Source organism: Rhinichthys klamathensis, unplaced genomic scaffold (genome assembly GCF_029890125.1).
Source record: "Rhinichthys klamathensis goyatoka isolate OS25496 unplaced genomic scaffold, OSU_Roscu_1.1 h1tg000386l_1, whole genome shotgun sequence".
In the NCBI taxonomy this organism is placed as follows: Eukaryota; Metazoa; Chordata; class Actinopteri; order Cypriniformes; family Leuciscidae; genus Rhinichthys; species Rhinichthys klamathensis.
In genome coordinates, this window is record NW_026606890.1 from 1713822 (window position 1) to 1728613 (window position 14792).

A 14792-nucleotide genomic window follows, 5' to 3' on the forward strand; every position below is an offset into this window, starting at 1 on the left:
GAATAAAGAATTTGCTAACAAAATATTACCAAGAGAATTAATTTATTCTTTATGCTCAAGTTGAATCCATGTTGTGTTAAACATCTTAATGCTGCCTGTGTCTAGAAAATAACCAAACTGGGTCAAGAAAATAAAATAAATGGCAGGATATCTTCAACATTTGATCTAGACTAGACATGGGCATTAATGTAGACAAAATGGCTTCTCAGCTTAACAGTGTGTCAGGTTTGAATTAATGAACCAATATAATACAACACACACACACACACATATAGTGTATATGTGTGTGTGTGTGTTTATGTTTGTAAAAATATAAAGCCTGTGTTTCAAAGACTTATAAGACCCAGAAAAAGCTTAACCAATATTCTTTCAGCTTGATGTTAATGTCTAGGAATCTAAACACATGTTTGGCCAGTTTATATTTTATGGACTCTTCACACATCATGATTTACACGCCCATCTGATAATAAATCAATCCAGTCATATTAAATCTCAAGAATTCACTCGTATCAAATTGCATTTTGTTGTTGAATGTGTTCGGTCATTTAATGAGAAACACTGTAAACATACAGTGACTATAGAAGAAAATGGGATCACACTGTATTTTTTCCACAAATATCAGCACATCTGTTGTATTTATCAGCAAAATAATCATTTGAAGAAGAACGGTTAACCAAAATATATCAGTTTGATGATGAGCTTGAGTTTCCCAATTAATTTCTCTTGATATAAAGAACTCAGTCTACAGCGGTGAGGGCTTTAAAATCGAATCCTCATGTTTAGTCTCTTCCAAAACCAAAATGAAGCAAAATTGTACTTGGAGCATTAAAACTAAAAACCTACAGGTATAAGACAAAAGCAAAAGAGGGTTGCTTTCCACAGCAAAGTCACACCAAAACTAAATCTCCACACTCTGAGTCCGGTTTAATGGCGGGTCGACTGGTGGGTTTGATCTCTGTGAGGTTCGTGACCTTGTTGGCTGGCATGAGAACTACTGAAATACAAAAGTGGGCGAGGGATCTTGATCAGTCGCTCTGCTCTCCTCTGGTGTTTCTGTGGGTCGGGAGGAAGCCAGTGTCTTAGAGGACTTAGAGTTCAGTCCGTGGAAAACAGATCTCCGGCAGACGGCAGCGGTGCGAGACCGCCCGTGACGTTCGGGAGGAGAGACAGATCCGGGAGACTCTGGATGTGCGACTTCAGCTCCTTCCGCACTTGTGTGACACGAGCCAGCTTCTGCTTGTATTCCTGCAAGAACTCATGATAATCAGTGAACGAATGGATCAGACAATGTACAATACCATTCAAACTGGGTTTATATGGGTGGTTATTTGAATAAATGAGAATACATGAGTGTATGATTACATACATGCATGTATCGGAATACATATGCACTATTACTATTATTATTATTTCGTTTCTAATGCTAGTCTTTATTTGGGAGCAATGTATTCGATGTACTCTGGACATGTCTAACTTGTATATTATTTTTCTTATTTCTGTATACTAATGTTGGTGTCTTGTAAGCTCATGCGGGCTGGGCGTAATCATACGCATGACAGAATAATAAAGCTTTATTCATTCATAAAAACCAAGGCTGTAATTCGAAGTAGGGATGCAAATTATCGATTAATTCATTAATCATTAGTTGATCAACCTTATCGATCGATTAAAGATTAACTGATAAGCGGCTATTTTCCTGAGAATGTAAATTTCTCACGGTATCAATTTAACATAAAAAGCAAAATATTGCTTATATACTGAATAAAAATGCATGTTGTATTGCTCAATTGATGTTTTATTGTAACAGTTGGGATACGTTACAGATTATGGTATTTATGTAGTTTAACAAAATAAATAATACACAGAAAATTAAAATACATAAAAAATAATTGTGCACTGGCTCACCTGTTGCATGTGAAACATTAAGCAACATAAAATAAATTTGAAATAAGAATCTATATTGGTAGGCTTAGCCTACCTACACTATATTAAGCCTACATATAATAATCTATCTGGTAAACAAAAAACTTGAAACATTAGCAGCAGCACTTATAATATAGGCTGAAGGGGGTGAGTAAAATTTACTACTTGTAACGAGTGGAAATAAGGTGTGGCCCCTTTAAGAGTCAGTGTATACAATACTGTGTATGCGGGTAATTTCTGTTTGATGCTAATTTTTATCTTATTTTGTTAATTAAGTAACGATGTGGACGGTAGAACGTGTGACAGACAGTTAGACTAGTTTCCCGGAAAAAATAACAAACCGGGAGGGGTCCGGGAGATAGGGCTAAAACACGGGAGAAACCTGGGGAAAACGGGAGTGTTGACAGGTATGAATACAGCTGGATTTTCGAGGTTAGCACGCTGTATAGCTGGTGAGTTAGTCAATATCGATGCACTCCACTCCGTTTTGACCGCCTCAAGTTTGTGTCGGCACTCTCGCGTGAGAATCTCGTGTCACGTTCGCAATGTTCAATTTAGCCGACAATTAATTTAATTTAATCGAGTAAATTCTTGTCGACAATTAATCGATAAACCGTTTGCATCCCTAATTCGAAGTAATTGGTCTTTTTTATTGAAAGGAATTAAATAAATAATGGATTTAAGGGAGTAAAGAGTAAGAAATAGGAACGCAAAATAAGTTCTAGGTATAATTGTAGTTATGAAGTACTCAATTTAAACTATTTACAAATAACATTTTATTTTAAAATATGCGCATATTCACTCTTAATCGTATGTCTAATACTTTGACAACAGTAAAGGTTTCCTGTCTCGTCACATTCAGTTATGAATTACATTAATCATGTTGTACATTATAGCATATTTTCAATTTAAAATGGTGAAATAATAATATTAAATATAGCAATATTTATATCATAAAACAGTTGTCAGTTATTAAATGTTTCGCTACCCTCTCACTGTTAAAAGTAAAGCATCACGTTGAAATTCACACTAGTCTTCTGTCTGTTCTAATAATATTTTCCCAATATTATTGTTTTTCCCAAATCAATGCAGCCGTGGTAATTATAAGAGACTTTTCTTTCTTAAACTTAAATGTCTTCCGAACTCCATACTTTTGAATGGTAGTGCTTTTTCACAACATGTAAATAGACAAATGTTTGCGTTATTTTGTCACTTATTGGGATTAGTATGCTAGCTGGAGCCATTTACTTCCAGTCTTTGTGCTAAGCTAGGCTAGCGATGGGTGCGTCAGACAGAGTTACACAGAGATGAAAAGTGTATGTATGGACTTATCTAACTTTGGATACGGTGAATAAGCTAAAGTCCCAAAAAGTCGGCGTGTTCCATTAAAGGAAATTTAATTAATGCATTAATGCATTTTTAAATGTCTATTTATTGATGCCCATACATAGTGATAGTTATATAGTTTTTAGTTATATCTAGTTTTTAACTCTAGTCTAGGTTTAACTACATGTTTAACTACATTTTTTTCTCTGTCTTCACCGTGGGATGGAGGGAAACGTAATTTCGATTGTTTGTATGTCTGGAACATGTGACAAATCGACAATAAAGCTGACTAAGATTAACCCAAAAATGTCTTTCCAAACATATTTGACTTACTTTCTTCCATGAAAAACAAAAGGAAGCGCTACAGAATATCAGAGCTTGTTTATATCAAAGCACCAAAAATGACAAAAAGTACCATAAAAGTTGTGTATATGACGTCACGTCGCTATATTCAAAGTCTTCTGAAACCAGTTTTGTGTGAGGAATTAAACCCAAATTTAGGCTCAGGCACAATTAAAAAAAAAAAGTATTTGTGATTAATGATTTAATGTTGGTCTTTTTTGTCACACAAAGATATTGGATGACTTCAAAAAGCTTGGAATATAACATAAGTCATATGGACTACTTTTATATTATTATTTTGTCTATTTTGAAGCTGGAAGGTTAAGACAAAAGTCACATTCACTGTAAATGTGTTGAAAGCAGCAGCTCTGATATTCAGCAGAAATTCTCCCATGGAAGAAAGAAGATCATACTAGTTTGAGAAAAAAAGGCACAACGTTCTTCCTTTGTCATTGATGAGTGTCTCTGGTACCTCCAGCTTCTTCTCCCTCTCGTTGAGTGCCTCCTTCTGGCTCTGGATGTATTCTGTGAGCATACGGGCCAGCTGTCTGCGGTCCTCTAGCTCCGCGGCCAGCCGTCCGTTATACTCGGCCAGCAGAAGACAAGCCTCGTCCACCGTCTTCGACAGCTTATCTGCCGCCTGTTTATCTGCAGAGCACAGCGAGAGCAAAATCACAAAACCACTTCCTCTCAGACAGAGTCAGGGACCATTCATGCAGAACTAGGTGTGAATGGAGAGGGAATTTACCCAACGATTCGTATTAAACCTGTGACAACACACTGCAAAAAATGCTTTTCTTACTTAGTATTTTTGTGTTGTTTCCAGTCTAAATATCTAAAAATTCTAAAGTAACATGACATAAGATATTAAGTCTTGTTTTCTGGGGAAATAAATAAAAATGAAGTGAGTTTTTGCTTAGAACAAGCACAATTATCTGCGAATGGGTTAAGAAAAATCATCTTGTTTCGGTTTGAATTAATATTATTTTTGTTACCCCATTGGCAGATAATTTAGCTTTTTTAAGAATTAACTCACTTAATTTTGATTAATTCCCCCGGAAAACAGGACATAATATCTTATGTCATGTTACTCATCTAGTAAATGCATTTTGCAATTGAATTTTTTGATATTTGGACTGGAAACAAGACAAAAATACTAAGTAAGAAAAGCATTTTTTGCAGTGACCGATTACACCGCACATCTTACAAGAAAAGATATTTGTCAATGATCTGTATGCTTACTTTGATCTGTAATGTTAGTTCTTTACACGGTTTTCTTTCTTTGAACAAAGTGAATGCTTGAAAAGGGCGATTAAACACAGGATGGGTCACGGCTAGGACAACCGACAGGTTTCACACCGGACGCGTTACATTCAGTTCAAAAACACTTAATCTGGTTGCACTTTATTTTACAGTACGTGACGTGTACTAACCTAAGAAAGTACTGGGTAATATAAGGTAACTTCATTGGTTAAGGTTAGGTTTAAGGGTAGGTTCAGGGTTAGTACCTAATTATTGTAATAACTCTAATAAGTACATAGTGTGTAAAAGGGGAACAGGACTGCTACCGTTAATCTAATCACCAAAAAGGCAAAAGTTCAATTCAAGAATGAACCAAGTGGAGTCGATGAGTTTGAGGTTCAGTGTTTAAAAAAACAGAGCAAATGGAAAGAGTAAGGGTGATCTGTATTATTATAGCTCTCTATCCACCTTATTCCTACGCCCCATGACGCTTTGCGCGAATTATGGGTGTAACTTCCGTTAAGCTGTAAACAATCAGTGAAAGGTTCGCTCTATGAACGCAATACGTTAAAAAAGTGTCACAATGAGATGACATTAATCGACTCACCCTTCAACCATCGGACATTAAAATGAAATCTAAAAGTTTAAAAGAATCAACAGACCAAAAATAGCCCCATAAGTGCGAGTCTTTGGTTAAATATCACTGTATATCATTATCTGTATTGTATAACAAGCCTTAATCAAAAATGTTCATTAACTTCAGCATTATGTGACACTATATCAAAGTGATTTCCGTCATTTTGACAGATTATAAATCGCATTTACCTGTGAAAACAAACCTGGAAAGAGACGTGAGGATTTGTGGAGAATAACGAGAGATTCTTCGTGCATCCAGTGAATTATTAATGGAATATCGTAAATTACATTCGGGAGAACAGACCACAAATGTGCCGCATATGTTGTCCTTTTTCTGAGTCTGGTTTCTCCCAAGGTTTTTTTCTCCATTCTGTCACCTGATGGAGTTTTGGTTCCTTGCCACTGTTGCCTTGGCTTTTGGCTTGCTTAGTTGGGGACATTTAATATTCAATAATATTATTGATCTGCCTTACTTAAGGTGGACGTTGACGCAATTTCTTTTAGAAACAAACTTTGTTATATTGTTTTCATGTTATCACTGTGAAGCGCTTTGATACAATCTGTATTGTAAAAAGCGCTATATAAATAAAGGTGACTTGACTTGTTCATACTTTTACAGCGGATTGCAAAGGAAAAAATAAAAATCATCATGAGGAAAAGAAAGCATCGACTGACAAGAGCTCTTGCCGTAGATATTCTTGTTATATCACGTTAAAATACCAAGTATAACGTTATTCTCATGATGCCTGAAAATAAATCATGAAGGAGAATTGACGGATCAGCTTTATTTGTAGGGCAACCTTATGATTTGAAATTATTCGTTTCAGCCTTTTTGAATGGAAGTTCCCCAAACCGGAAGTGCCACCCATAATTCAAAACGCGGTAAACTCGTCAGGAATAAGGTGGATATGAAGCATATAGACTTCATATAGACTACTGTTAAGTTGTTTTGATTGATACTGTGAAGCAGGTTTGATACAATCTGTATTGTGAAAAGCGCTATATAAATATATTTTGACTTGACTTGACTCAAATGAGCTAATGAAGCGCCGTTTTGACGTAGAACCCAGAAGAGAAGAAATTGTTGAATAAAGCCATTATTTAAAAAAAAAAAAAATTTGCGTACAAAAAGTATTCTCGTCGCTTCATAACATTAAGGTTGAGCCACTGTAGGACTATTTTAACAATGTCTTTTCTATCTTTCTGGGCCTTGAAAGTTGCAGTGGCGTTGCTGTCAATGGAGGGACAGAAACTCAGAAACTCTCGAATTTTATCAAAAATATCTTCATTTGGGTTCTGAAGATAAACGAAGTCTTCCGGGTTTGGAACGACATGAGAGAGTAATTACTGACCGAATTTTAATTTCTGGGTGAACTATCCTTTTAAATAGGGGTGCAACGGTTCACAAAATTCACGGTTCGGTTCGAAACAACACAGTGATGTCACGGGGTTCGGTACGTTTTCGATACAGCAAAAATGCCAGAGAAATGTCCTTGATTAAACAAAACAAAAAAAGTAAAAGTGTGAGTTTTCCTACATCTTAAAACTTTTAGTTTTATAAAAGGGGGCAATCTTTGAAGGATGAACAAACAATGTTTTGGTCATCACATTAAAAGTAACATTTAAATATGATTATTATTTGAGTTTTGAAGTGCTGGAAAAAGATGTGTGACGGACTTAAAAGCATTTTACTATTCCTGCCAAACATCCATGGCTACAGTGAGTGTTACTACAGTAAACCCACGGTGAATGATGCAGATCCGTGGACTTAAAGCCTATAACTAGTTCATTCATGGCACAATGTTTCTCCTGGTTTGCACGTCAGCGCTGTTTGATCCGTTAATAACGGAGAAATGTGAATGTTTCTCACTAGATCTCGCAGCGATGTTATTACTTCAGTGGCGAACTCAAATGCTTTCTTTACTGGATCTCTAAGCGCTGTGTAGTAAATAAATGCTCGGTTTGTAACAGTTCAATGCGAATATGTGTCTCGTTACACCTCTACTTTTAATGCATGTTTACATGGAAAACCAGATTCTGGGTGAATGCGCCCGTACATGTCGGATACAAGGTCACCTGTGAGGACTCACCTGTGATCTTCTCTAGAAGGGAAACGTCCTGCACTTCCTGTGGAAGTGATGCGATCTTCTGTCTCACGGCCGCGTCACCAGACGCCGCGTTCTCTAGATCCTGCAGCGCTTTCACCAGATCCTCCGTCTGCGGGATCAGGACATTCATCACAATCAATCACACTCATCTTCACTAATCTGGAGAGATGCATCTCTAAAATCTGATCAGAGGAGCCATATCCAAAATGGCATCATCGCAATAATAGCAGTGGAAACAAATACCATAATTGATCAAAGAATCAAGGGTTAGAATCAGGGTTTGAAATTAACTTTTTCACTCACCGGCCAATTTGGCTACTAAATTTTTAAGTTACTGGCCATTCAGAACTTCTACTAGCCAAAAAAAGAGAAAAGAATAAAAAGAAAGAGGTAGAAATAAGCCAGATTAACTACCTCACAGCTCTATATATATATACACTACCGTTCAAAAGTTTGGGGTCAGTGAGAATTTTATTGTTATTTTTTGGAGGAAAGAAATCAATACTTTTATTTATCAAGGAATAATTAATTTGATCGAAAGTGACAGTAAAGACATTTATAATGTTACAAAAGATTCTAACCCTAACCCTATTCATCAAAGAATCCTAAAAAAAAAAAAAAAAAAAAAAAACTGTACAGCTGACAGACCAACAACTGTTTCAACATTGATAATAATAATAAATGTTTCTTGAGCATCAAATCCTCATATTATACTGATTTGTGAAGGATCATTTGACACTGAAGACACTGACACTGGTGATGCTGAAAATTCAGCTTTGATCACAGGAATAAATTACACTTTACTATATATTCACACAGAAAACAGCTGATTTACACTGGAATAATATTTAATACTATAACTGATTTTTGTTGTATTTTTAATCAAATAAGCGCAGCCATGGTTAGCAGAAGAGAATTCTTTTAAAAGTATTTAAAATCGTACCGACCCCAAACTTTTGAACGGTAGTGTATATATATAAGGATTTCATACATTCATTCTTCATTTCTTATTCAAACAAAATCCTGTCATGCAGCCGTCTCCTTCCTCTTTCATCCTCATCACCAAAAATGTGTTTTAATTGGACAGATTAATACAGTACAAAGAACATATAAAAAATTTAGGATGTTTATGAAAATAACAATGTGTTTTCTGTTAACCAAATGCTTTTTAATCTTCGCTATTGCTTCAGTGCAAATGAACAAGCGTGCCGTTATCTGTTGTGCAGTGACGTGTGTGTTCAAGTAAGTCAGATATGATTAGTAAGTCAGATTCTGTGCAATACTCTGTATTTAATATATCATGAGGACTCGAGTTGAGTATTTGCTCTAAATCTGCGCAGATTTGAGTAAACATAGTAACACGCCACATTGGCTGGTGATTTGTGAGTGTTACTCGACACAGTTGATTTGACCAGCATTTGGTGTGTTTGCGGGTGTTAACTCATTAGAATCGGTGTAAATCATACCAGCTGTGGAGCGGCTGCGTCCGTCTCATGAGGAGAGTACTGAACTCTGTAGTCATCATCTTCCTCCTCCTCTTCCTCCTGCACCACCTTCTGGTAGCTTCTCTTCAAGTTTTTTCTATCATCTGCCACAAACGAGCATGCAACTGTTACTTCACACATGATCATCCTGTATTCAGACTATTTTCTGAGTGTTAGGATAATAGTGCAGCGATGAAACACATGGGAGTCTGGGAATGATAGAAATAAAATCTCTCTCATATTTGAGCTTCTTCTTTTGCGTCTAGATTGCAGCTCTGCTCGTCAAACAACCGCACCAGGTGCATTCTGGGATGCTTTTAAACAACCATTACAGGAGGAACATGTGATGAGCACTTCATCATGCTTTTCAATTCTAGATTTTAACGAAATTCAAAGCTAATTTCAATTATTTTAGCAAAAACATCATGAGAAATGAAAACTTTAGTCTGTTTAGTGATGCATACTACTAATTTCTGCAGTATGTATATTGAGCACAGTATCCAAATTTTATTTTTCTCCCAGGTTTAATTGGCTTTACGCACAAAAAAGTGCACAATACCCATCCAGGTATCTTTGGAAATCTCATTTCAACACACTATAATATAATTCTGGGACTCTGATTCTAACTTTGAATAGTATTTAGGACGGATAGTATGCCGTTTGGGACGCAGCGTATGAATTCACACATATGTTGGCGTACTGTTTTTCGCATAATATTAAATAATAGGGAAGTGTTCGATTTCGGATGCAGTCTTGCAGACTCATTATTTGACTAGACTGCCAGACGTTAAGAAAGACATCTTTAGTCTTTACACAAATAACCATGATTAAATGCACTGAGAACATTTTGGATATTAGATATTTCTATGCTTTGTTACTGTTATCACTTTTTTGTGCTTAAAAACCAATAAACAAATCTGGAAGAAAAGGACATTTGCATATTTTAATGAGCACAATGCACGTATTGCAAAATGTATGGGTAGCATGACACACTAAACATACACCACCAGTCAAATGTGTGTCAGTACGCAGTATATACTGTGCATTTTGCAGTATGCTGGTGTTATTCAGACCTGTGGGCTTGTGTTTGGGACTGTCTGAGTCCTCGATAGCCAGTTTGAGCTGCTGGATGAAGTCTGGACGGTAGAGGCTACGCTCCTGCCAGATATTCAGCAACCTCTCCATGTGCTTCTTTCCACCGTCATCTCCATCTCTGCCAGAGAAACACACACAACACGCATGAGAAAGGACACAATCCTGCCGATGGACGCATGAAGCACATGTGAAGGGGAGTTTACCTGGCCACGTGTGAACAGGCATCCACCAGGACGCCTTCGAAGTCTTTGGTGAACTCAGGACCCTTTTTCTTACTGTTCTGAATCACGTCATTAGCCAGATACAGGAACGTCAACTTCCTGTTTCTTTTAGCTGAACGACAAACACATTTTATTCGATTTAATCATCATTAACTTTAAAACAAAGGCTCAGTTTAAATGTTTGAGCATTTCAGTCATTTTTTAAATCAAAGCCTAACCTTCACAAACAAGATGAAAACTTGTGAAAACTAAACTCAGGGTGTATTCACACTTGTTATTAGTTTCGCTTAGTTTGTTTGGCCTGATCCAAAAAAAAAAAAAACATTTAGTCCTGGTCCTCTTAGCGTTCACATTTGCATTTTAACACCGAAGCTAAAGGCATGATGGTATTTTGACCAGCTGAGAACTTGTGAAGAGCTTATAAAACGTGTAAAGGAGTCAAAACAGCTTCAGGAATCCCTCCGTCACACACACAAACACAGATCTGCTGTGAGGAGACGTGGTTCTGATGCCTGTAGTGAACTGTGAATGCCAACATCGCCACTATGATGAGAAAAAACAGGCAAACTTGAGCATTCTGTCCTTTTTAGGGTCGCATCTTGTGACATCACTTCCTGTTTTTGGTTCGTTTACATGTCTTTGGTCTGTGTTGCGTTCATATTTCTTTTGAACCGCATCATTCTTTGTTTGGAAGCGAACTGAGGCGGTGTTCACACTTGGCATGTTTGATTCGATTAAAACAAACTCTGGTGCGATTGCTCTGTTAGTGCGGTTCATTTGAATAAGTGTGAACGCTGACATCTGAACCCTGGTGTGCACCAAACAGGCAAGATGGGTCTCGGTCCGCTTCCAAACCAACTCTGGTGCGATTTCGAATGATATATGAACACAACAGAATGATATATGAACACAACAGACCAAAGACATGTAAACGAACCAAAAACAGGAAGATGCGACCCTACAAAGGAGGGCAGAATGCTCAAGCATGCCTGTTTTCTCTCATCAGTCGTGATGTTGTCCATCACAGTTCGGTACAGGCATCAGAACCGCGTCTCCTCACAGCTGATCTGTGTTTGTGTGTGCCGCTATTTTGACTCCTTTACACATTTTATAAGCTCTTCATGAGTTCTCAGCTGGTCAAAATACCATCATATGTAGCTACGTACTAGCCTGGCTAACGTCAGTCTCATTGACATTGAGACGTGGTCTGGGAACCACATGTTCATTTTCTCGTATTTGAGGCGTGGTTTACGAGCGCCCAGAGCCGTTTATTGGGTGCTACGAGTGTCTATCAAATGCACCTGTACGTAGCTCTTAGCCAATCGTTTCAGTTATACCAGATGACATATGTAGAGCGACAGAAATTAGACGAGGAAAAAGACGATGGGTCAGAGATTTATTTGCGTTCTAAACTACTTAGAACATTATCTAAGGCTGCATCGAAAGGTAACTTCGCGTCTGCTGCCATGTTTGATCCATCGGTATAAACAAACTGCTTCGGTGTGTCGCATAGACGTCGTCATCGTCTTGCTACTCCCTCCCCGTTCTGTGATTGGTTCCCTTGCTGAGGCGAAAATTTGGTCCATGGTATCCAGACTGCCTAGCAGCGTGAATAAAATCGCTCTGCGCAGAAGCAGTATGGGGAAACCCAGGCTAGCTACGTACATACAATGAACGCATTTATCCCAGAACACAGTATTGTTTTGGATGTTTGGCTAGTTCCGTCACAAAATATATGTAATAAAAGGCAATCAATCAGGTTGTGAACATCCCTGTGCCTTTACGTTCAGTATCTTTAAGTTCTGTGTTTTTAGGTTCGGTGTTAAAAATGTTAATGTGAACGCTAATCGGATCAGGACAATTGTTTGACAATTGCCATCGTTTGGTGGCACCAGGGTTCAGGTGGCAGCGTTCACACTTACTCTAAAGAATCACAATAACAGCGTAATCGCACCACACATGCCAAGTGTGAACACAGTAGGGGTGTAACGATACACGTATTCGTATTGAACCGTTCGGTACGAGGCTTTCGGTTCGGTTTTCGGTACGCATTTTTAAACCGAACGGTTCGTTGGACCATTTTTCCTGCCGACCAACAGTTCATTATTTCAAATGCAGGCGCGTCGCTCATAATGTAAGAGACGCTGGCGTGACCACAACATCGCCCAACATCAAATGGCAAATGTAATGTAAGCGGAACGAAACCACTCGTTATTGTGTGTTTGACGGGCCGTTTATCAGTTTGGACCAATGCAGCGCGAGCCGATCTTCATCATCAGCACTGTCACTACACAGCCAAATCCAGTAAAGAAAGCATTTGAATTCGCCACTGAAGTAATAACATCGCTGCGAGATCTAGTGAGAAACATTCACATTTCTCCGTTATTAACGGATCAAACAGCGCTGACGTGGAAACCAGGAGAAACATTGTGCCATGAATGAACTATCCAGTGTCCACAGATCAGCAACATTCACCATGGGTTTACTGGAGTAACACTACTGACTGTAACCATGGGAGTTTGGCAGGAATAGTAGGCTATAATGCTTTCAAGTAACATTACGTCGGTTTTATTTTGACATTATGAATACAATTACTGCCCTCAAATGTTAATCTGAACTAAAATAAACCTCTGTTTATAACTACTGCAATATTACATTTCATTTTGTCCAAGGAGCTGTTTTGTTTTATAAGCTCCTAAGAAAAGTCAAGTATAGCTCCATCATTGCTCAAAGTAATAAAATATCATACTTTATGATGTTAGTTTTAATAAAAATATAATTAAAAAAGTTAAATCAAGGAAATTTCTCTGGCATTTCTTTCTTTTTGCTGTATCGAAAACGTACCGAACTGTGACACAAGTGTATCGTATCGAACCGAACCGTGAATTTCGTGAAGAACACAGCCTTACACTCCTGTTTGTTGCCTTTAACTACCTCTGTGAACCTGAAACTGCAGCTGACAGCAGTGCAACGGTCTCGTACCTTTCTTCAGCTCTCTGTGCCACACACGCACGATGAGCGATGAATGTTTGCGGTGATGAATGATCCACAGAGACAGAGTCTGAACGCTCTGCTGCGAGTTGCTCAGTTCAGACAGCTTCTTCTCCAGCGCGGACTCGGAGAACGACGACATGCTGATCGCTCTCTCTCCAAACAACCCTAGGAAGACACATCCGGTTAGAAACAGTGCTGAAGCTGCTCATGCCAGAGTTGCATTTATTTACTTAAATGTTGACGCCAAAACATGTAGCTTGTGCGAAAAGGTGGACCCTAATATTCATTATAATAAAATACTGTATATAAAGAATATGGGTAGTTGACTTGATATGTCATATAGGACACTGATAAATGTTTGTTATTCTGCATCTGAAACTACTTTTCAAATAAAACTTGTGTCTAATTTTTTTATTATATTATATGTTATTACATTACATTATATTATTGCTTAGACAAGGAACATTTGTATTTTTATTTACCTTTACTGCAGGGCCATTTAAAATGGACTACTGGAAAAAAAATGTTAAATGGTGCTAAAATATACACATTCTCTCATACGGTTACATACATTTTAATCTAGAAGCTTGATATTAAATAAAAATGCAATAATAGTATTAAATTCTATTAGTCACCTAATCTCATACATACACATTATGCGTGTATTTGACATGAAATATTGTGGCGTGACATACTATACACCATCTTAAACTACTTTTGAAAAGCATTTAGCTTAATTTTAAATCATTAATATGCATGCAGGATTTATGACCTACTTGTATTAGAGAAACCACATGGAGAATTTGTACTTTTAAAAATAGCCTCATATAGTAAAACATCGTGTATATATAACGATGTAGTCTGGTTGCATATATGTGTGTGATTAATAAATAAGATATTAGAGAGTTTGAACTCCATGCATAGTCCGAGTTATTGATTAGTTGTAATGCATCATTTCTGAGACATGCAATAAACAAGATCAATACAGAAAAAGCAAATTAAGCAGATTACAGAAACAAATCAAGCCAACAACTAAAAATAAAGGTAAATACATTCTCACCTGTCAGCAGTTTTAGTTGGCTAATCTGGATTTAACTTCAATATGGCACAACACACGCGGAAACCCCTCAAATACCAACTACCGCGGATTAGAAGGGTAGTTTAAGTCGAAATATTAATAAATCGAGGTAATAAGGTACAAACCTCTGTATATATTCCTCGAAACTTTTGGAGATTGTTTGAACACGATGGGATTTTGTTGCAAGTTGGGTTGATAAACAAACGAGCGTCGCGCGCGCGTGACGTCATTGACACGCGACATCATGCTGGATGTGTCTTGTTGTACAGCACTGTAATCTTCACTTCACTACTTGTGTCGCTCTGAATAGAAATAGCAATAATTCGCAAGTGGTGTCTTTTTT

At 37.5% G+C, this 14792-nt stretch overlaps 1 protein-coding gene across 2 annotated transcripts; it reads right to left on the reverse strand.

The window, feature by feature from the left end:
- Positions 1-754: 754 nt before the first annotated feature.
- rprd1b (regulation of nuclear pre-mRNA domain containing 1B) lies at positions 755-14696 on the reverse strand. 2 transcript variants are annotated; one of them, XM_056233998.1, is made up of 8 exons: positions 14575-14696; positions 13360-13536; positions 10360-10489; positions 10135-10274; positions 9044-9165; positions 7560-7686; positions 4064-4239; positions 755-1245 (listed from the first exon to the last, which is right to left on the reverse strand). In XM_056233998.1, the coding sequence occupies exons 1-8, from the start codon at positions 14693-14695 to the stop codon at positions 1096-1098; spliced, it is 1143 nt and encodes a 380-aa protein (XP_056089973.1). In that variant the 5' UTR covers position 14696; the 3' UTR covers positions 755-1095. The 2 variants fall into 2 exon arrangements, with proteins under 2 accessions (XP_056089973.1, XP_056089974.1); XM_056233999.1 differs by lacking the exon at positions 14575-14696 and adding an exon at positions 14432-14561.
- Between the last annotated feature and the right edge of the window lie 96 nt (positions 14697-14792).

What these genes read in the sequence shown, in the direction of transcription:
- rprd1b (XM_056233998.1), bottom strand. Translation starts at nt 14,695, where the DNA reads ATGATGTCGCGTGTCAATGACGTCACGCGCGCGCGACGCTCGTTTGTT. An exon ending in TTCGAGGAATATATACAGAG is followed by an intron (nt 13,537 to 14,574) that starts GTTTGTACCTTA and finishes GTGTCTTCCTAG; the next exon opens with GGTTGTTTGGAGAGAGAGCG. An exon ending in GCCTGTTCACACGTGGCCAG is followed by an intron (nt 10,275 to 10,359) that starts GTAAACTCCCCT and finishes TTTCTCTGGCAG; the next exon opens with AGATGGAGATGACGGTGGAA.